General features: G+C 36.6%; 1 protein-coding gene across 1 annotated transcript in view; it reads left to right on the forward strand.

Annotated features, from left to right (window-relative positions):
- LOC141392262 (uncharacterized) overlaps window positions 1–24,338 on the forward strand; it is a 33,236-nt gene extending 8,898 nt beyond the window's left edge. Inside the window, exons 3-4 of the mRNA XM_073965214.1 lie at window positions 23,944–24,111; window positions 24,183–24,338. Coding sequence (XP_073821315.1) covers window positions 23,944–24,111; window positions 24,183–24,338 — 324 coding nt within the window. The remainder of the gene's footprint in view (window positions 1–23,943; window positions 24,112–24,182) is intronic.
- The last annotated feature ends 419 nt before the right edge of the window (window positions 24,339–24,757 follow it).

The raw sequence follows: 24,757 nt of genomic DNA on the forward strand, positions 1-24,757 counted from the left end.
AACATTATCTTGTTCATTATACGTTTTGTAAAATCAATAACCCAAACTCTCACTTATAACACTCAGTTGTTGTAGTGTGGGATACCAAATAAATAAAATTTAAAAAACATTCTGGGGGCGTCCAGTCTTGAACGATTTAAACGCAAGGTGCTTCTACGGCCTCTTGTTCTTGGGAAGCGGGCTGGGCAGTAGTTTTAAAACACTCTCGCCTACTTGGAATTTTGATTTGTCAATCGCAGACTATTCTTATAAAAATCGCTTGAATATGTTTGTTTGATGTCCGGATGTGCTTTCCAACTTGCAGTCAAAAATCCCTCTCAACAATTTTCTAACAAGTTTGTACGGTGGTACAGAAGCTCTCGACCTAATATCTGCTCGAGCTGGTGAGACCCCATTTTTCTAGGCATTTGTACACTGCTAGTTCTTATTTCTCCCATGAGCTACTGTCAGTTTCCGGAACACCTAGGCGTTGTTTTTCACCCCCATGTGATACCAGAACAGCAACCCATTTTTTCTTCTCTGTTTTGAGAATATTTGGTAATAGTTTTCCATGCCAGTGCACACAAATAGCCTCGTTCCTTGAAGCTGTTGAGTTTATTTTTCACGGTTTATTCTCCGCTGTTCACGGATAAAGCTGCTAGAGATCTTATATTTCTAGGGATCCTCTGTGATAGCTTCTACTGTAGCCATAATGATACTAGAAACGTTCCTATACACCTTACAGGGGTCCAGCACCAATGACAATTGCATAGTTACGATTTTCTTGAATTCTACGATACGTTTAGCATCAAAGCAAGACCTAGACCTCATTGAAAATGTATTGAAATATGAAAACATTGACACCCAAATTTCAGAAAAAGGAAATAACAACATAATTAATAATCTGTGGTATCTTAGTCCTGAACTTGCTGACCTGGCATTGTTTGATCCAACGGTGCAAAACGCAAAGATTCAAATTTCTTCAGAAATATTCGATCCAAACTTCCAAAAGAGCAACTGCCGAAAATCCTAGAAAAAGGTTTGGCATAATTCTTATTGTTCAAGAGATTAAACATTAACTCCGAATTTCCATGAGGCGCAAAGGATGGTAAACAACTTGAAAGTTGCAAACTACATAGCAGAGCGTTCTTCAAGTAGTCAGCTGTACCCAGAAAGCTCCAAAACCACATGATGTCTGACTCTCGAATAAATTTAATTTAGAACAAAATGTAAAACACATTTGTTTTCATTCCAAAATTGATAAAAATGAAGAAATTTTTTTTAATAGTCTCCATTTTCGCACAAAGGCTTACGTAGTCACGTTTTTCGGGACAATGGCCTTATTATCTCGATTTTCATAACGTCGAGGCCCCAGTGGCACATGCTAACATATTCCAATTGTGCTCAACCTTTGACAGTCTTAAAATCTGACCAAACTAAAAACTTGATGCGTTTGCCGCCATAAAAAATCCGATATCGACTTGTTCCCTTTGAACCATAACCAGCCCAACGCACAGAGGGGAAATTTGTATTAAAAGTTGATCAAAAGCCCTAGAAAGCTCATTTATAGTCGGATTGATATAAAATTTTGCACAAAGCATATCTTCTGTACAAGGATTAATCCTATAGAAAATAATGAAAATCGGTCCAGATTTGGATGCAGCTTCCATATATATTCGCATCTGATATGAGATAAAAATGCACCAAAATCACTGAAATATGACACATGCAACCTGAACTAGCCTAAAAAACATTGAGCCAATTTTCAAACAAATCGGTACAGATGTATACACTAGCGGTCATCTGAATAGGTTTGAATTTTTTTCTTTTTATATGTTAAGGTATCTTCTGATGTGTTCGTATAACAGATCTATACTATTTACTTTTTGAGAGTCCTATACTATGCCAATATTCCCAAGAAAAAAATTGAAGGTGTTGCCATATTTTCGGAAAATATCCCAATTATAATAAAAAATGTACAAAAAAGCGTCCAATTTTTGCGATCATCAGAATAGGTTTGAATCAAATAAAATTGAAAAATTTTACTACCCATGCAAATATTGCGCAGTTTTTTGGTTTAGTTTAGTAAAATAGAACATTCTGATAAATCCTACAACAAATTTGACCCGCTTTATTTGGAACGTGGGTTCAATTCTCAACATGGAAAAGTTAACAAGAACTTTCAGATAAAATCGAAAAATATTCAAACAAAAACGTTTTATAAACTTGCTTTAAATGACTTTATGATTTCGTTAGATCTCTTCTGAGCTTCGAAAATTGTCTGAAAGCAAATACCAAGTGTAGCCATATTATTAGGACGGATAAATTAGATAGGTTATTGAAAATAGTTGGTATTTTAGCTCAAGTTTCATTTTTTAACTATCCTCGCAGTACAAATTTAAGTATTATCATGCTCACAAATCCACGATAGTTGATCACATGTAACATAAATGTTCGAAAATTGGTCTGGAAGAATGTTTCTTCGACGACAATAAAGTAGAAAATTGTAATTCAAATTTAACTCAAAGGGGCATGATATCGCCGACTTTTATAGTGCTGTAATACCTATACAGTCAGGTCAAAAAGTTTTTTTCTGCTCACAAGTCATAAAACAAACACGAATAAGTACAAAAGAATGGACTACTGAGGTTATACAGCACTATAAAAGTCGGCGATATCATGCCCCTTTGAGTTAAATTTGAATTACTATTTTCTACTTTATTGTCGTCGAAGAAACACTCTTCCAGACCGATTTTCGAACATTTATGATACATGTGGTCAACTATCGTGGATTTGTGAGCATGATAATACTTAAATTTGTGCTGCAAGTATAGTTAAAAAATGAAACTTGAACTAAAATACCAACTATTTCAATGACATTTCTAATTCATCGATCGCAATAATATAGCTTACACTTGGTATTTGCTTTCAGACAATTTTCGAAGCTCAGAAAAGATCTAACGAAATCAAAAAGTCATGTAAAGCAGGTTTTTAACACGTTTTTGTTGGAATATTTTTTTTTTAATTTATCTGAAAGTTCTTTGTAACTTTTCCGGGCTGAGATTTGAACCCACGCTCCTAATTAACCGAGTCAAATTTGTTGTAGGATTTATCAGAATGTTCCATTTTACTAAACTAAGCCAAAAAACTGCTCAATATTTGCATGGGTAATACAATTTTTCAATTTTATTTGATTCAAACCTATTCTGATGATCGCAAAAATTGGACACTTTTTTGTACATTTTTTATTATAATTGGGATGTTTTCCGAAAATATGGCAAACCGTCAAGTTTTTTTCTTGGGAATGTTGGCATAGTATAGGACTCTCAAAAAGTAAATAGTATGGATCTGTTATACGAACACATCATACGATACCTTAATATATAAAAAGAAAAAAATTCAAACCTATTCAGATGACCGCTAGTGTATATAATCCCATACATATATTTCATTCCAAATTTTATTTTTTGAAACTTACTTAAATTATTTTTTTCTCAATTCACATGAGAAAAGCCGTGAATGTTTCTGAATAATGCAAACATATTTGATAGGTGTTGGTTTAGTCTGATAAATAAGAGTCCCGGTTATAAGGCGGAACAAAATTTAGTGTGGGTAAACCTTGCAATTCCATATAAAAATATTTCATATTTTAGTTGAGAAAAATTAGATTTTTTCGGAATGGCGCAAATATGCGCAATTTTTTATGACTGAATCTGATATTTGAGACTCAAGCGCATAAAACATTAGAAGAAACTATGGTCGGGAAACGACGGGGAAATAGACTTTTTCTCTATTGAAATTGTAGTAATCTTAAAAATTAGCATAAAAAATGTTTCATAAAGAGGATATGTATCACCATTATTAAAGAGCAAAGAAATGCTAATCTTGTTCGGAGACTGTACAAAAACAATAAATCTTGAAAAATATAAATTTTCGCGAAAATAATGTCATTTTAATGTTCACCTAATTTCTTAGTTTTCGAAAATTTACTTTTTGTTTTCAGTATGGCAGAGTTCAATCGACTGCTGCATTGGATTGGTTAATCTTACAAAGTCGAGGACGGTTATAGCAAATGTAGAAAAGATTCTAGTTGCCGTTTATCAAAATTTTTTCATAAAAAAACGATTTTCATATTTTGAGTTTTGAGCAACTTTAGGCCTATGTTTCCCCTCTGTGCAACGCTTCAAATTATAACAAAGAAAATATTGAATTTTACATAGAACGTTTGATATTTTATCAAATTTTATATTTTTGCATAGTTTAATAATAAAACAATTGTATTACAATACCATACTTTTATACCCTACACCACACTGTAGTAAGAGGTCTCGATAACACAATAATCTGCTAAAAAATCGACGTTAAACGGCCAACTATCTTAATTTAGAACACTTTGAAGATTTTTGACGATTTTTCTAACATTAATTGACAATTTTACGACTTTTATGACGATTTTCGGCCAAAAACTGTTTGCATATTTTTTTGCATATTTTTTGCATATTTTGCATATTTTTTGCATATTTTTTTGCATATTTTGCATATTTTTTGCATATTTTGCATATTTTTTGCATATTTTGCATATTTTTTGGCATATTTTTTGCATATTTTTTGCATGTTTTTGATATGACCCCAAATATCGAAAAATTGACCCTTAAAACGCCTAGATCCAAAATTTGAGTCCAATCGGATGAGAAATAAAAAACATGCAAAAATCCGATGTCTATTCATCACACATCTTACTTTTATTTTACTTTATTTTATTTCGCGGTCTGCCCGAATTGAACCCACGAACCCTCTGAATTCTAGCCAAAGACAGAACATAAATGTGCAGTGCACATGTGCACCACGAACTGTTATTTTTTAATTAAAAAACTCGCGTGCCGACGGTGAGCGTTGAACACACAACCCTAGGATTTATGGTCGGACACACACTCACTGTGCCACCGTCGTCATTACTTAGTTAGGAGTAAAGTAAGTAGTTGTAAATTTTTTAAGACGTAACCCATTACTTTTCAGATTACTTCTAATGCGAAAAGAAGCTTGTTTACATTACTTTGTAAAGGGTTACGTAATGACTACCGGATCCAAATTTTTGCTGGGTATATGCCTTCTTTAGTTTTCGTTTGCTTCTAGCGTCAGAGTTAGCCATATGTCAGTCCGGGTACCAAAAATGTTTTCACCAAAATTGCTCGTATGTGCTGTGGAGTGTATGAGTGAGTTTACCACAAGGCACGTAACTTGGCATATGTTTGTCCAACCGCGACATTTACATGATTATCCCAACTACGGGAGGAATTAAAAATTACTCATAAATTTTTGGCATTTGAAACCACATCAATTTTCTCTTGATTTAGTATTATTTCTACATTTTCATTTGACACTTTTTAATTTGTGTGTATAACAAGACATTTGGACTTTTTAGGATTTAAGAGGAGACCATTAGTTTTGGCCCACTTACAGATATTATGAAGGTTTTCATTTAATTTGCGAATACACTGACCAACATCATTCAAAGAGCTAATGATGTAGATATGTACATAATCTGCGTACATGTGAATATTGCTGTGTACTAATTGGCGGGGAAGGTCGTTGGCATACAGGGTAAATATAAGTGAACCTAATATGGACCCTTGTGGTACTCCCATATTAACACTCAAAGGGTGAGATTTATTACATCCTGAGTAAACAGAGTGTGATCGATCGGAAAGGTACGACTTAATAAGTTTTGTCGACACATTTGAGAAATTAAAAAATCTTCCAAGTTTGAAGCACAGGTTGTTGTGATCGACTGTATCAAACGCTTTGGAATGGTCGAGTAGAACAAGGAAGCATATATTACTTTCATCTATTTCACATCTAATTGATTCAGCAACATCCACTAAAGCGCTTTTATAGCTGTGATCAGCCCAGAATCCTGACTGAACATTGGTTACCAAAGAATAACGGTGGAGAAACTCTGAAATTTTATTGTGTAAAATTTTCTAGAAAACTTTAGACAGGTATGATCTTTGCATGTTTCTATTGGAGAGGATAGGTGCTAGTCGTAAGAATAGTATTAAAATGATGGGTAAGAAACGGCAGTAATGAAGGGAGAAAAATCCCTACGAACTTCGGATCAATTTCATTCCGACCGATTGCATTCGATTTGACTTTAGCAAAAAATTGTAGAACTTCATGAGAAGTAGCATTTCTGAACTCAAAAATTCCTTCATTGAATGAAGGAATATTGTTGTTATAGAATGAGGAGTCAACGTGAAGAGACGGTATATTGATAAAGGTTTGATTCATCTCATCCACATCACCTTGAAACATAGAAGGAGCTTTTGATTTTCCTATACCTATGTCTTTAATGACCCTCCACTTGCTTTTGGAATCGATCGCAGAACTAAATCGGCATACGTACCCATCAAAATAAATTGGAAATAGTGCAATGCAGACTAGTTCTTTCATGGCATGTTTTGATGCAGTTCAAACTGAGTCGTGAAAGAGGCACTCCATTCCTTACATTTTAACCGCATTCGGATGCGATCCAATGAATGACATCCTTTTCTCACATTTTAACAGCATCTGGATGCAGTTCAATCAGAGTCGTGAAAAAGGCAGTCCAATTCCTTACATTTTAACAGCATTTGGATGCGATCCAACGATTGACATCCATTTCTCACATTTAAATTGCATCCAGATGCAGTTCATGGGAGTCGTGAAAAAGGCACTCCGTTCGATACATTTTACAAGCAGTTGCTTAGGAATCCCTAGCAAACAAGACAATTTGAAGATACCTACAACTACGAATTTTTTCAAAGACACAAAAAGTGTACATCAATTTCTAAAATTCTAATATAAAATAAAACAAGTAGGAAAAGGCTATAGTCGGACGAAGCCGACCATGGGATACCCTATACCACTATCCCCGGACAATCACTCTCCACGGAACTTCTTTTCAATAATTGTGAAAATTTAATTATCAAATATCAGAGATGTAATGTATAACACTTATGACCAGAACCAAAAAGTTATCTTGGATGACAACGACATTTTTGTAGCAGGAAAGGAAAATTTAGTTCACGTTGGTTTGTTCGCTTCTTCTTCATCATAAACTCAAACTTTGTTTAAAATTTTGCGGTTTATTATTTTGACCTGCAGAGCCGCTACACAATTGGTTAAAATTTTGTTTTTGGTCCATTTCATCCCCTGAACATTTCACGATCATCACCAAAAACTAATCATTTCTATTCTTTATCGCTTTATCTCGTCGAGGTATGAATTTTGGCATACCAAATAAGGGGTCTAGGACGAATATTTCGTGGTGTTACATAAACTTGGAGAGGCAATATGTAGCACGGGATAAAAATGTGGTTCTCTACACAGAACCCATTATATATTAGGCAGTAGGCCCGTTATCTATCAAACACTTTATTGCAATTTACATCAGAGGAAAGGTCAGTAGTTTTTTTCCATATGTAGGCTACATTGGGAAATATATATGTCCTCAAGGAATTAAAATATCGACCAAAAATAAAATTTGTATAGTTTTCATACAAAAGTAATGGTCCATTTCACCCGCTAAAGAATATGAGATCATCATTCAAAATTGTAGGCAACTTTTTCGACCTATACTCTTACCTGGTGCAAAATTTCGTGACTATTGATGTATAATTGCGACTTCTAGCGAGTTTATTATTACACTACAAACAAATAACGGGATATATTAGGCTGTAACTCTGTTATCTGATCATGCACACCAACATAATTGGCATCAATTGAAAGGTCAAGCGTTCCACTTTCAAGTATATCTCACTTGTCCGGTATGTCACTTCCAGGAATTAAGATATAAGCTGTATATTTAAATTTTTCACAATTTTCACACAAAAGTTTTGGTCCACTTAACCCTCTAAATATTATCCGATCGCCATCTCAAATTGCAAGTTTCTCCTTTGTGATACACTCTTACCTTATTTCAAATTACGCGTTGATCGGACTATTATTGAGACCTACAGAGCCGCTAGAAAATTGAATAAATATTATGTTTTTGGTCCATTTCACCCGCTAAATATTTCACGATCATCACCAATAAGAATAGGGATCTATTCTGATCTGAACCCGACCTCCATACAAAATTTCGTGACGGTCGGTCCATAATTGCGGCCTGGAGCGTGTTTACAATTTATAATGGACAGACGGTCGGACGGACACACATCTCAAAATCGCTTTATCTTGTCTTGTGGGTCTCCGACGAATATTTTGCGGTGTTAAATGAATTTTTACCAAAACACACATTGTGGTATAGCGTATAAAAATACAACCAAAAGTTGGGAACATTTTTACGGTAACTCGCGAGAAGAAAATTTCCTAAAGAAGTGCTGTTGGAGTACTTGTCGAAATCTCAACTGGTGATGGGAAGACAATAAAAGAACCCCTTTAGAAGATGAAGCAAAAACCTTTCAGCTTGGATTAAATGGAGAGAGGAGGAAACATCATGAGTGAAAATGCAAAATTTGATGCACTTCGAGATCACTTGTACATATCGCTCATTTACTCAAAGAGTGGCATAACACAAAAAATGCGTTTTCTGAGTTAGCAATATCAATTTTTTACGACTTCTACTTTATCTTGTGTCAAATTTGCATATTGATATCTCTAAAACTCGACGAGTTACAGCACATTTACTACGAGTTGCCAATAATTCAACACACAAGTTTTTCGAGGTTATGAAGCATTAAAACACTTTAAATCATGATTGATCTGGCACCGTAATTTAGCATTGATATCTAGCTAGCTGTCTGCAAAATATGGTCCAAGTAGTGATTTTAGTTTTTGTGTAATAATCTTTTTAAATTGGGAAGTCAAATTTCAATCGCCAACTTAATATGCGTTTTTCTCGAAACTGGATTTTTTGAGATGTGTCATACTTTGAGTAAATGAGCGATATGATTAAACTGAATCTTTGGAGCCAAACATTTTGCTGGGTAGTGTTCCATTTAAGCGGTGTTAATACAACTGTTTACTATTTTTCGCGAGGAACGGAATTCCTCGTAAAGTTCTATCGTTTTAAAACGTTTCCACCGAGAATACGCAGAATTTCTCTCATTAATTAAAGGCTTAATATTCGAATTAAACCAGGGCTTAGACTTCGAGTTAAGATTTTAAGTTTGATTGGAGTGGTAGAGTTATACAATAGAAGAAAATACAAGTGCCATAATATTAGGATCGATAAACTACAAAGGCCATTGACACTTTTTGTAGATTTGCTCAAGTTTCATTATTTAACTATCCCGGCGGAATAAATTTGAGCATTATCATGCCCAGAACTCCACCACAGTTGACCAAATGTATCATAAATATGCGAAAATTAAATGTTGGCATAATATAGGGCTCTTAAAAACTATATAGTATGGATCTGTAATGCAAACACAGCTGAAAAGACCTTAACATATACATATGTACAAAGAAAAATGTTGAAATTTATTCAGATGAGCGGGAGTGTATGTACTACTCCTGGAATATAGGGATGGGTTTAGTGCTTTCATAAACAAAATTAAACTAATTGTTTCTATTCACTGCAATACAGTTCGTGGTGGAGGGTATACAAGTTCGACCCGGCCGAACTTAACGCCGTTCTTACTTGTTGTATTTAAAAGTGCCTCTTTACATTTCCCATGGTCAACCTGTGCAAATTTATCGCTTTTTTATTTGTTTCATAATTATATTGACAATTTGAAATCGTCTCATTTGATTTCCTGATTCAACTATGTTGATTTTATTTTTCGCAAATTTTACATTATAATTTGATTTGGCAAAACTATTAAAATACGATTACCAAATAAATTTGATTTTAGTCAAAAACTTTTAGTGAACTTTATCTGAATTTATTCAGCATCATGAAGTCATTATTGCTAGTTCTATTCGCATTTGCGTTTTTAAACGTTGTTGCTATTAGAATAGGTTTTACCAATTTGAAATGTGAAGATCTTCGTCCTGACTTTTCATTATTCCAAACATGTCGGCTTGTAGTTGTAAAACGCGGTATAAGTGCTCTTAATGTGCATGTAAAGTTATTACAGGTGCCGATTAATAATATAACGGTAAGTTTATAAAGATTTATTTTTGACTATTTACATTATCATTGGAGTCGAAAACTTTCTTTATTGTGGAAAGACAATTAGTCAAATTAAGTCCATATTTATATTAGGCCATTTTCCTTGCGGCAATTGTCAGTTTGAAGGAGAGAGAGGTGAGGCATATGGTAACCCTTTGCCTCTCAACACCCTCTGTCATTTACAAACTGACAATTACCGCAAGGAAAATCGCCTAATGTAAATATGGACTAAGAACAGCAAAAAATAATTAGTAAAAGAAATCTTCTTTCGGGTTGTGAAAGAAGTCAAATAGACGATATGTGTAAGCGTTTTGAATGGGACATATCAATGCGTGCACTTCGATTCATATTGGCTCAATGATATGGGACCTACAGTTTATCGCCGAGTCCGAGCGGCGTGTCTTAAGACACAACTTGTAGAGAAGTTTCCGATGGCTGAAATACACAGGAAATGTCGCCAACATTACTTAGGTGTATTTGCCAGCGTTACATAGGGTGAATTCATAGTGTGTTAGTTACCACTTGGACAATTTAGATTTACACCAATACTCAACAACAATTAATCTTGGCATTAGTTTTCCATGGAATTTATTTCATATGATACGTTATGTTTTATATTCTTTCTTTCATATTGGACAGACAACAAGTACATACATATTTCATTAAAAAATTAATATTTATATTAAAACAAGTAAAAAAGTATCAGTCGGCTTTGTAGACAGAGATATACCCTCAGCCTGCATATATTGAAACAATTTTTTTCCCCAAAAAACGTATTTAGGGGGTTTTACAATTTTGGGCATAATCATTAGGATTAGAGCAAAAGTTTTGCGGAGGAGATACTAAAAGGAATGGATCTACATTGACCATTATGGAAGTGGATCTCCAGCCACTACATATGGTGCCATAGGGGGTTTTTACACCCTTCGGGATGTTTGCTCAAGAAGTATGGACTTGCCCCTGAAAGAAACGTTTGCCATAGTAATTGAGGCAGCGAATGCAAGTTGCTTCAAAAAAAATTAAATTGATTCGGGAGCAGGTCTTAAAGTGAAGTTATCCGAAATTTTGTGTGGAAGGTACCGGATGGAGTGGACAAATATAGTCCATATTTGGACCCAATCTATATCTAGTAGGTATATTAGGATGTGTAAAGTATGGACCAATTCGGCCACTCCCTTCAAGAGTTACCGTATGAACAAATTTTCCGAACATTTTTTAACTTTTGTGGGGGAGGTACCTGAAGGAGTGGACCGGTATGGCTTATTTTCCAGCTTAAACTATGTTTGAACAACAACAACAATTACTAAGGCCAAATTTTGGACCGAATCGGCAGATCCGTTCGAGAGTTATATTGCACTCCAACCACTTCACACGGTGTCATAGGGTTTTTTTTTTTTGCAACTTTCAGGCTATTTTTTCAGGAAGTATGGACGTGCCCCTGATGAAACTCGTACCGTCGTATGGATGGCGGTGAATGCAAGTTGCTAACACAAAAATCAGAGCGATTCGAGAGATGGTCCTAAACTGAACTTTTCCAAAACTTTGTGTGGAAGGTACCCGAAGAAGTGGACCGATTGAGTCTAAATTGAAACATTATATAAGTCTGGTACACATTTTACGGTGGGCAAAGTATGGACCAAATCAGTTACCCCCTTCAAGAGTTATCGTGCGCACAAATTTTCCGAACATTTTCGAACTTTTGTGGGGGAGGTACCGGAAGTAGTGGACCGATATAGCCCATCTTTGAACTTAAACTAAGTTTGGGCAAAGTATTACGAAAGCCAAAATTTGAACCGGATCGGTTCATCCCTTCGACAGTTATCGTGCGCTCCAGCCAGCCAGACAGACATACAGATGGACGGACATTGCTCAATCGACTGCAAACTGTCTGAAACACATTTCGTCCAAACATACTTGGGGTCTAAAACCATTATTTCGATGAGGCACATTTTGCCCGTTTGAAAGTGCATATACCCTCGTTAGCATAAATGCTGAGGGTATAAAAATACTAAAGATATTCAAAAGTAGCATTCAGTGAGTTTTACCGAATCGACCAATAAAAAAAGTTTCAATATTTCTAAGCATTACATAAATACATATCGTCGGTGTCATGTTCAAGTGTTCCACACGCCATTTTCGACTTTTTGAGATATATGTAGGTGGTTTCCAGGGTTTTCGCGTATGTTCTTTCTGATTTTTTGGTTGGATTTTTCCTATCTTCTCTAGTTTTCGAGATATCAACCTTTCAGGATGAAAGCTTAAGTTGTTTTTAGGAATACAATTAAAATTTTTATGACATACTAATTTAAAATAAAAATACATTCCAAAAATCAGAACTTTAATTTTTCGATTTAGAAGGTTTGAATTTATTGAGGCAAAGAAGGGAAAATGTATTTGTTACTTTGGTCCATGTGATTAACAATATGTTGCATTTGTGTCATAAGTGTGGATATGGAACTATTTGGCAAAAAAAAGAAACCTTTATAACTATTTTATTCCAACAGATAGTTGTCTAAATTTTGGCAAAGATGTTCTATGCTAGGTTAGGTTAAGTTGAAAGGAGGGGCGTATAATCTCTACATGTCCGGGGGACATACACATAAGCCATGAAGTAGGCCTGTTGTGCGCTCTTGTCTAAGTTTTTTGAAGAAGGGGACTCTACTATAGTTTATTTAAGGAACTCTGTTCCCTTAACAAAATCCCGTAATTGTTTTAGGTCGTCTACAATTACATGATTAAGATCTGGTATTGTGTCGTTCCCTAAAAACTGGGATCTGATGTTTGCGAAAGCGGGGCATTGGCAGAGAAAATGCTTCAATGTTTCATCATCCTCTCCGCATGTTCTGCATACGCTGTTGTCTGCACAATTAATTTTTTGCAGATGAGCTTGTAAATCCAGGTTACCTGTAAGTCTACTCAACTCTGCTTTACCTAGCAGTAAAAGTTTTTTAGTTTTTTCCTCATCCTATGGGGATTTTTGTGGTTTTCCCTAATTTCTCTCTATTCCATAGGGATAAGTGGGCATTTTTGCCCAAGTTTTTAACTCTAGCCGAGACGCGTTTAGTGACTTTGCGTTCGCTAAGTTTACGGTTGCTAATTCCCTTCCCTTTTTGCCAGAGAATTTGCTATCTCATTATCTCTATTCCCCGCATGTCCCGGTACCCATATTATATGCACCGTGCCATGCTGAGTATAGCTGTTGATCGAATTTATACAATCCAAGACTGTTTGTGATTTTACTGTCTTGGATGTTATTGCTTTGATCGCAGTTTTACTTTCGTAAAGACGTTTACAGTAGTTGGTCTCGTGTTGGCATTAAGCCAGTTCAGACACTCTCTGATCGCTCGGATCTCCGCTTGATGGACCGTATTTTGATCCGGCAAACGAAGAGATATTTCGGTCTCTGGTTCTTCAATAAAGAAATCCAGTCCCGTTCTCCCACCTAGCATGGAGCCGTCTGTATAACAACAGTTTCCAGTCGGCATTTGTACTAGATTTCCGCCGATCCACGAGTCTCTGTCTGAAATTAATGCCTCGCATGAGGCAGCTACAATTGTTTCAGGTATACGGTCCGATACAATATTATCCATTGACTCTCCCGTTGTTATCTGTAGAATGTTTTGATGGTATGTTACGTGGTCCTTACTGATCCACTCGTCCATCGCATTAAGTCGAATAGCTGCGACAGCAGCTTCATACCTTATCTGGATTTCTATTGGGTGTATATATACAATAGTTTCTAATGCCCTCGTTGATGTTGTCCTCATTGCGCCGCTTACACTTCAACAGCACATTCATGTGTGTCATCTTAGGAATAAGACCCCACTTGGCGCCTATAGCCCTTCTACAGGTTGACCTACATCTATGAGCTTTATTGGCTCTCTCTTGAATATGGTCTTTCCATTTAAGTTTCCTATCCAGAATTACTCCCAGATATTTGACTTTGTTGGAAATATTGAAACTGTTTAGGAAAACTGGTTCTTCAAAGTGTCCCAGTTTTGTTTTCCTAGTAAACGGACATATTTCCGGGTTTACATTAACACCTCTTGGTCTAGGCCAGTTGTACACTAGGTTTAGGGCTGATTCAGCTCTTCTGCACCGTTATTTGGTAGTGATCCATAGGTTATGGTAGTGACCCATAGGAGTTGGGATGAAATCCCCCCCTGTCGCGTACCCTGACCAACTTTGTCCTTTATTTTTACGTCAAGTAGCCCGCAGCTTATCCATCTATTCCTTAGCATGTGGCTTATCCAGTCCCTAAGGGCCCGGTTCACCTGAAACTTATCTAAGGATTGGATAAGGGTTTCGGTGCTGACGTCGTGAAAGCACCCTCGATATCAATGCATGCCGCTGCCTTGGAATCTTGCTCTTACTCATGGTGTCGACTATTCGTTCCATGGTTTTAAGCAGGAAGGATGTTAGGCTTATCGGACTATAAGACTTAGGAATTGCGTAACTTGCCTTCCAAGGTTTGGGGATAAATACTACCCTCGCCTCCTGCCAAGCTTTAGGGGTATACGCAAGTTTTAAGCATGCGTTAAAAATTCCAGATATTTTGGGCGCAATGTAGTACATCTCTTTCTGGAGTAAGGCCGGAAGTATCTCATCCGGCCCGCTGCTTTGAAGGGTTTGAAGCTCTTGATGGCATCCTTTACCATCGCTTCATCAATTGTTGGTGCTTCCTCTGTAACACATTCCCTAACTACCGGCACCCGTGCGTGCGTCGCAGTGTTCGGCGGGAAACGTGTATTCATCAAAAGCCCCAGCGTGTCCTCGATTGTTTCCGTCTTATTTCCCATATCATTCACCATGATCTCGGTTTGTGTATCGGGTTTCGATAGAAACTTTTTTATTTTGGATACATCATTTACGCTGTCTACCTGTTCACAGAAAAGTTTCCAGGAATTGCCCTTTGCTGTTCTAGTCATTTTGTTGTATTCTTTAAGTTTTGTTCGATAGTTGTCCCAGAATACAGCTAAATTCTTACGTCGAGCTCTGTTGTAAAGCTTTCGGACCTCTTTGCCTTTGTTACGAATTTCTCCTGTCATCCAGGGTTTTTCGTAGGCAGATTTCCTCTCTCGAAGGGGACAACTTTCTTCCAATGAATTTACTAAGACCTTCGTTATAATATTGACATTTCTGTCTATATCTTCCGTGCTTAGGCATTCATATCTATCGTGCCCTAGCTATCTTTTATTAGTTTTCCAAATTTTATCCAATTGGTTTTGGATTTATTTCGGAAACTTATAGGTTTCGACGGTGGCCGTGTTAGTTCAAATCTTATATACCGATGATCCGAGAAGGAATGCTCTTAAGTACCCTCCAATTCTGCACCTCGTTTATAAGATTTTCGGAACATATTGTTATATCTAATACCTCTTCCCTAATCTTGTTAACAAAGGGGCCTTTTTTCCTATGTTAAGGGTTATTAGGTCGTTAGTATTCAAGAAATCTAAAAGGGCTTGGCCCCTTTTGTTGGTATTAGTACTAGTACTTCGTTACCTGTTTGTTTTGCTTTCCGCCTTTGTTTTGCTTTCCGTGTTGGAGATGTAGAAAGCCCTGCCCTTAGTCTTTGTCAGACTAGCCATGGAGAGATGGTCAATTCCGACCACAAGGAGAGTTCCGTCCTCCTGCTTCTCCCTGTGGAAGACCTCCCATCTCTTCACGTCCAAGTCCTTGTTTTGGCGACCAAACACTTCGAGCACCTCGAACTTGCTGCCCCATCCTCTGACGAATACCGAAGTTTTTGTTAGTTGAGGAATTTGGTCTTTCCTCACCAACTTTAGTTTGCCGCTTTCCCATGGAGGTATTATGCTGCTGATAATATCCTTGAGGTCGGCAACGTTTGCATGCTGGGCAAATTCGAACACCATCACGTCCCCTTTGACCCCGCTGCTGATAATTTGAATTGGATCACCTCCATTCATTATGTGATCCAATATTTTATTGTTGACCATTTCCTCAATTGCTGGAAGATGGTCTTTGGGTAGCTTTCCGGAACCTCTATTGGTATCGATCATTGCATAGCAGAGTTCGTCCCTGTAGCGTTTCTTGGTTACCTTGGCGTAAGATGGCGGCTCTCTATCAGTCTCCGCAGCCCTCTTCCTCTTCTGCCCGGTCCGGGATCTCTTCGCCGAATCTCCAGGTACTGCAGTCGATTCCGCGGCTGGGCACACCCTCTTCACGTTCGAGCTGACTTTGTCACCCTCTGCCAAAGGATTCTCGGAACAGCCTCCTTTGCGTGGTACTTAACGCGGTGTACTCGAAACGTTTGGGGATGTGGAGCTCTTTTTCTTCTTCGTCGGCTTTACAGTGTTCTGCTATTCGGGGGATCTGATCCTCTTCGCCGCTTCCGAAGAAGTGAATGGAGTGTTCATGATCCCTGTGGGAGCATCCTGCGATATAGCCTTTTTGCATGCCCGCAGCTTCCTGAACTTGCGTCGTTGTGTGTTGTGAGCTTTGCAATGCTGTCGCTCACTTCTGGGATTTCCATGACGGTTATATTATTTTTGCTTTCGCTATCGGATTTGGAGTCTGAGTCGCTACCTGTATCTGAAAGCTGGGTCGAGCATGAACTTCCCCTTAGCTTCTCAGTCTCTTTCTCCCTGTATCTGCCCTTAGGCTGCGTGCTTGTCGCATTACCTTCGACCACAGGTGCCAAGGCACCCACACCTGTGGGAGAGATTTGCTCACGATCGCATGATGACGACGGGGTGTGACTCGTAGGCAGATCAACATCACCTGCCGGTACTGGGTTTATTAGGCCCTGCACCGTAACTTTTCCGCATTGTTCAACTTTCTTCATATTTGTGTTTTTTGTTTTAGGGGAACACCCCCATAGTCAGTTTTTTGTCCGCGGAGAAAACAAATTTCCCTGAGGCAGGTGATCGTACTAATCCGATCCGGAACAAGTTTGGTCACAAATGAATTCCCTAGATCTAGAACAAATTAGTACGGTCATCCGCCTCCCCCTATCCGCCGGTGGGGACGCGCCCGATAGGACAACTACCAAACACCCTCGGAAAGATGTTCTATGTAGTATTGCTAATAAATCTTGTCAAAAATCTTGTCAGCTCCAAGCAGTTCTGACGCAAACATTAAAGTGCGATTATCTCAAAACGGGAAAATGGCATATGGAACACTTAAGCATGACACCGACGATATGTTCCCACAACATCCCTGAAGGGATAAAGGACAAGACTTTTCTCATATCAATGAGTATACGCCGATTCATATCGGCTAAATGGTATGGGACCTAATTTTTATCACCCAGTGCGAACGGCGCACAATGCGAAATAGTAAGTTTAGTGTAACTTTAAAGAAATTTTAAAAGTGCATAAAATTGATTAAATTTATATAGAAATCGTTACCTAAGAAGTCTGCTGCAAATAACCCATACTTAGGTTGGCCATTTACTCCGCGAAACGACTTAAAAAATGCACATAAAAGTTGCACTTTTGTTTCATAATTTTTTTTTCAAGAAATTGATTTTCTATTCATTAAAGATAGGGGAGTGGCGCGGACAAACGGTAAGACAGTATGACATGATTTCTTTTATTTTTATATTTTACAAAACAATTATGATATTTTACTCTTAAAAAATGGAAAAAGCTCTTGTTGTTATCGTGCAATTTTAATCGGAAATAAGTGATATTTTGAAGTTTTCAAAATATATTTTTAAACTCTCAGCATTTATGGTAAGGAGGGTATATACATACTTTCATACGTGCAATACGTGCCTCATAATGGTTTTAGAACCAAGTGTGTTTGGACGAAATCCGTTTCAGACAATTTGGTGTCGATTTGGCCATGTCCATCACTGCCCCCCATACGGCGGTACAAGTTTCATCAGGGGCAAACCCATACTTCTTGACAAAATAGCCTGAAAGTTACAAAAAACCCCTATGATACCATGTGTAGTTGTTGGAGCGCAAGATAACTTTAGAACGGATCTGCCGATTCGGTCCAAAATTTGGCCTTAGTAATATTTTGTCCAAACATATCGGTCCACTCCTTCAGGTTCCTCCCGCACAAAAGTTCAAAAATGTTCGAAAAAATTGTGCACACGATAGCTCTTGAAGGGACGGACCGATTTGGTCCATATTTTACGCATCCTAATATATCTACCAGGTATAGATCAGGTTCGTATATGGACTATATTTGTCCACTAATTCGGGTACCTACCACATAAAATTTCAGATAAATTCACTTTAAGACCTGCTCTCGAAGCAACTTGCATTTTCTGACCCCCTCTACGATGGTACAAGTTTTTTCAAGGGCAAGTAAGTACTTCCTGAGAAAATAGCCCGAAAGTTGTAAAAATCCCTATGAGACAATGTGTAATGGCTGAAGCGGAATATATCACTCGCACTGGTCAACCGATTTGGTCCGAAATTTGCCCTTCGACATATTTTGTCCAAACTTAGTTTTAGTTCCAAGATGGACATTTGTGTTAACATTTGTGTTTTATTGTCGGTCCGTTCCTTCAAGTACTTTCTCCGCAACACTTTTGATCGTTAATCCTAATCCACATTTTTGTCTGTAGATGAATATATCAATTCACATAGGCTGAGGGTATACATATCTCTGTCGGCAAACCCGACTGATACTTTTTACTTGTTTTATTTTCCGTGGACATTTAGAAAGTGATTCCCGTATATTCCCGTGTTGAGATATATATAATTGGAAAGATTGGATCCTCCTCTATTTGCATAGCTATAAAACAGCTGCGGAAACGTGCGGTCTTCGGGGACATTCAAGATTTTTTAAAAAGATTTCGGAAATATCGTTTAGTTGCATTTTCCAAAAGTGAAAGGATAAACCGCTCAAATAGATACGTGTGCAAAGAAACACTCTGATCGAGAATTTCTTTGGCACTTGGGATTAAGCCTGACTATTTTGAAAAACAAAATAGAAGTCGTCATCCCAAATAAAAAACGCCAACCCTCCTAATTCTGAGACCGGGCACCGTCGAAATGTTGTTTATTGCTGCAGTATGCAATACCAACAAATTAGTTATGTGTTTTTTCGTCGAGAATCGACGAAAGCATAGCAGTGGGAAAGATTTGGATTTGTTTGCAAGTGAAGCTGCTCGAGTTTAGGTAGTGCCAAAGAAATTGTTGAAAAACAAGAAACAAGGGAACTGATGAAGATCTGTGGCGAGATCTGAAACTACAGTCTTCCCTGCCTTACCCCTTGGTAAACATCGCCAATTTTTTTTCCACTAATAAATTAAAGTTGTTTTAATAAAATATTAAAACAACGACTATGGGATAAAGGGACTATTGGGACTATTTTGGAAAACAAAATAGAAGTCGTCATCCCAAATAAAAAACGCCAACCCTCCTAGTTATCCATTTTAGTATGGGCCGGCTGGGTTTTGGAGCTTTTGGGCCATTATCTTAGGAAGTATTGACTTACCCAACAAAAAAATTGTTCCGTTGTAAATGAGGCCTTCACTTTATCCGAATTTTGTGTGGGAGCTACCCGAAGGAGTGGACCGATACAATCCATGTTCCAACCTGACACATGACTGGATGAAATAATACGATGTGCAAAGTTTGCACCAATCAGAAACTCCATGCGACAATTATCTTAAGGATTTGCCATTTTGGTTGGTGTCGTCAGGGTTTCATGCAACTTTTAGGCCAATATCTCAGGAAGTATGGACTTGCGCAGGAAAAAAATTGTACCGTCGTAAAGAGAGCCGCAAGTACAACCTAATGACCTAATCCTAAAACTATTATAAAGGATAGGATAGAATTTTGTGTGGGAGGTACCCGAAGGAGTAGACCAATATAGCCCATATTCGAACCCGATCTTTATCTGGAAGGAATTATACGATGTGCAAAGTTTGGACCAAATCGATTGCTACTTTCGAGAGAGTAATAACTCAGAATCGCAAGTATTACAATCCTATATATCATTTTTTGAAAAACCTGTTTGCGGAATGGAATTAGGAGAAAATTTCAAAAAACACTGTAAATCTGGCTTCAAAACGTGAGCATCATTTAATGGTAGAAGCGGATGAAGTTTTAAAAAGTAATACATTAGTGAGATGCTCCTTATTTAGTTTTCTTCTACTTTTACTTTGACAACAAAATCGAGAGAAGTGTGGTTTACTCACAAATCGAGAGAAAACAAAAAAGACATGTTGGCTTCAACCCATTTTTACCCATTTTTTAACATAAACATAGCCACAGCTTCCACGCAAATTATCTTTTAAGGCCAATATTGTTTGTCACTTCCAAAAACATTTCATTTAATCCAAAAATATTTAATGTGCATAATATACAATCACAAGTCGCGTGCTCTACAAGGGTAAACCTTGGCTTCAGCTATGTTAAAATTTCAAAAATATTGCTGATATACCATTTCAAGCCTAAAAGCTGAGGGTATAAAAACATAAAAATACTCGTTATATGAGGCTATTCCAAAAAATGAACCAATGTCCGAAATTTTTGGTAGATACGTTTTTTGAATGCTAAACTATGGGTAATTCGGCTTGAACATGTAGCTAAAAACGTCAAAATAACAGAAATCGGGTGGCAACGTTATATGGGTGATATTTCAAAAGTTGGACCCTATGTCCACAATTTTTGGTGGAAAAGTTTTTTGGAATACTAAATACCAAATCATACCTAATTCGGCCTGAAAACGTTGCCAAAAAACAGCTACATACTTAAATTCGGCCGGAACCGTTATATGGGGGCTATACGAAAACATGGACCAATTTAGTCTATCTTTGAACTTAACCTGCCTGCAAAGAAAAAATGCATCATTCCAAAATTTCAGTGTCCTATCCCAATTTTTGTAATTACCACAGATGAACATGCATAAATCAACTAAGAATTCGACCCTGATCAAAAATATATATACTTTATTGGATCGCAAATGATTATTTTAAAGCGCTTTAAACGGAAAAACAAACTTGGTATACCTTCCATATTATGGCGGAGGGTATATATTATTAAAACGACGTTTTTAAATTTAGCATTATTTTTTGACATTTTAATATTTATTTTAGCATTTTCTGGCATTATTTCAAAGCAGATTTAGCTGCAACACTTTTTTAGATCTGGTCACACTGACTCTAACTGGTGGTGAGCGAGAGTAAACTTACGCTCACGTGAGTCACATTGCCTTACTCTGCTGTACAGCAAACATGCACGCGTCTTTACGAAAAAGTAAAATACAACACATACGAACACTTACGCTCAGTTGCTAGTCGTTATTGAGAAGGCAACTGATTAACATGCCCATGGATGTACACATTATTTGCTTTGATATTTATTAAAATTGTTGTTTTTATTTAAAATTATAACTTTTAACACATAATAATAATTATTGTTCCACAAATGTCCCAGACGGGACAAGAGAGATTTCTCTCATATCAATGAGTACACCCCGATTCATATTAGCTCAATGTTCTTAATTTGAATAACCTTCTTCGACTTATAAACTAATAAAAACCATAACTTAAAATGTTTAAATTACTCTTAGAAAAATTGATTTATCTTTCCCATACAATCACCCAAAATAGCATGTTCTTCGTGTGCACCACTGCTGTACAGTTTCTGATATCGATCCGAAAGCCACTATTTTTTCAAAAATATGTAAGATTTTCAGGAGATGCAAAATCACTTTCCTATTTTTCCCTACATTTCCATTATTTGCACCCATATTTCCTCTCTTGTTTGGTAAATTCTCTCAATTTTGTTCTTTTTGCTTTTGAATGGTATCATCGTCTCACCAACACATTGACACTGGATCAACAAACCACAACATAACAACCTGACTGTGTTGGTTGTTAGTCAATAAAATCAAAACAACTTACCAAATTGTCTATTTTTTTCAATCTCTCAGAAGAAGCCATTATTTTTTTATAAAAGAATCAAAAGTGGAACTGAGAGAAAAAAATATTGCTGGTAATTCAACATGATCGAAAAAGCATGTATTCAGAACAACATACTACTCATTAAAATGCCATATATTAAGCCATCAGTCACTATTAATAGTAAAGGCTTCAAACATACGCTGAAATTCAAAACATGGGAAAGAGAAGTTACGTAGCTCATTGGGTAGGTGATTCCACAGCCGTGCAGCACGAACAACAAAAGAATTTTCTAACCAAGATGTGGGCAGAATTATCTGTATGTTACGAGTATATCTTGAAAACGAAAATCGTTCCCGAAGTTATACTGTCAGATCCAAGTATATCGATTTATAAAGAAAAGACACAACACTTTGTTGGATAAAAACTTTAAAAGGTACTCCTAAGAAATTGTGCGCATGAGCAGAAATGTGGTCCCTTCTGCGCAAACTGTAAACAAATCTGACAACCATATTAAAACGTTTTTTTACTCTCTTCAACTGTTTATCAGTTGTACCTGATATAACCTCAATGCCATAAGAAATAACTGACATTAGCAGTGCGTGAGCTAGATTCCTTTTAACAAAGAGGGGCAGGTAGAACTCAGTGCTATATAATTTACGAAGAAGATTTATGATCTTAGGAAACAAAGCATCAATATGTGCGGAAAAATCAAGTTTAGAATCGATAATGACACCTAGACACTTCATCTTGTCCACGAAATGTATAGGGGAACCATCAATAATTATATTTACACTACCACCTAGACGACTAGTGGGACCAAATATCATCGACTTAGATTTAGAAACATTAATCACCAAATTTTTGCTAACTAACCAACGTGATATGTCGCATAATGTAGAATTAATATTAGACTGCAATTCGGCAGCAGTGTTGCCATTAAAAAATAGATCAATGTCATCAGCATACTAAAACGGAGTACACCCACGTCTGTGTACACTGTTGGCAATATCATTGATGTATAAAATAAACAGAAGGGGACCCAGGATGGAACCCTGGGGAACACCACTGTATATATTACGAATATCGGAAACACTACCATTGAATGTAATGAATTGGGAGCGACCCAATAAAAAAGATGAAATTAATGCACAAGCAGATGAATCAAACAAATAATTGCATCGAAGTTTACTTATCAACTTCGAAATATCCACTCGATCAAATGCTTTGGATAAATCCAGTGCAACGAGAACTCCATTTTCACCTCTTTCAACTGTCTCTCTAATGACATCAGTTAAATCAATCAGAAGCGAGGTAGTACTAAGCCCTCGTCTGAAACCATAATGGCATGATTTAAGAAGACGATAGTTATCAATAAAATGCTCAGTTTGCTCCTTAATTAGATGCTCAGCGATTTTACATTAGGCTGGGAAGATACTAATAGGCCTCATGTTTTCAACACCATTTAACTCCCTATCTTTGGGTATTGGCACTACGCGTACAATTTTCCATGCTGAAGTTGTCAATATAGTATTGAAGAAATAAGTGATATGTCTAGAAATATATGGAAAAATCAGTTTAATAAATTTTATAGGTATGTCGTCTACACTTAAGGATTCAGATTTTATTCGCGACAAGGCTTGAAAAACATCAACCTCATAAACACAATTAAATGAAAATGAATATTTACCATTCACATTGCTTGAATCTACTGCAACTGCACTACCAACAAAATAATTTAGCATATCTTCCAGTAATAGAGAAATAGTCCTTATACTAAACATTTTACCAATTTTCACACTAAGGATTTATTCCATTTAGCCCGCTAAATATTATTATTATAATAATTGTGGTCAGTAGTTCGAATACAATTTAGAATGTACGGACGAAGAACATTTCGCGCTGTTACATAAATTTTTCGAAAAACAAACTTATAATTCCCTTTCCCCATTGTGGTATAGGGTATAAAAATTTGAAAATATATGGTACGACCGAATAATTATGATTTTTTATTGTTTTCTATCTATTGTTCTAGGTTAATTTAGCCCTTTTCAAGAAAGTCAATGGTTATAAACCATTCCTCTATAATACAACCATTGATTTTTGTATGTTTATGACAAATCGTAACAAGTTCAAGTTTGCTAAGATATTCCAAGATATTTTAATGGAGGAATCGAATCTCAACCATACGTGTCCGTTTGATGTAAGTATTTAAAATAATTTACACTCCTACAATACACGCTCTAAAAAGAAATGTCTTTCACTTTATTGCAGCATAATCTTATTGTGGACAATTTAATTTTGGATGAGCGTAAATTTGCTTTTTTGCCACTTCCTCGCGGTGATTATATGTTTATGTTAAAAGTAGCCGCCTATAATGATTGGAAGGCCTTGGTTAAGGTCTATATAAGCATAGACGCTGATTTGTAAGGCACAAATGATGAATCATTTATATACTACCACAAGAGAATTGGTGTCGAAAATGTGTATTGAATTAAAGTTTACTAACAATTTATTTGGTTTCATTTAATTTTTTTCTATTGTTTTAATTATTTCTTTGTTTTTTTGGAAAGTAAGAAATTTATAACACATTCTTATTTCTATTCTACACTACACTGTGCAAAAAAAATCAAGATTTTCTATTCGTTTTGGACGACCCACAGAATATTCAACAGACAGCAACCTAAGGGTATTCTGCGGAAAATGCTACTCAAAAATGAGGTCGATAAGTCCAAATGAGATTTGAATGCATTTTCTAATTTCCAAAAACTTGTTCTGGCTCAAAAATACATTTGCATGAGGTTGCTAACGTATGCGAATTCAATGTATCTCCTCCAGATACAGCCCAT

The sequence above is a fragment of the Musca autumnalis genome, unplaced genomic scaffold (genome assembly GCF_047663935.1).
Source record: "Musca autumnalis isolate F117 unplaced genomic scaffold, ASM4766393v1 scaffold_2, whole genome shotgun sequence".
Lineage (NCBI taxonomy): Eukaryota > Metazoa > Arthropoda > Insecta > Diptera > Muscidae > Musca > Musca autumnalis.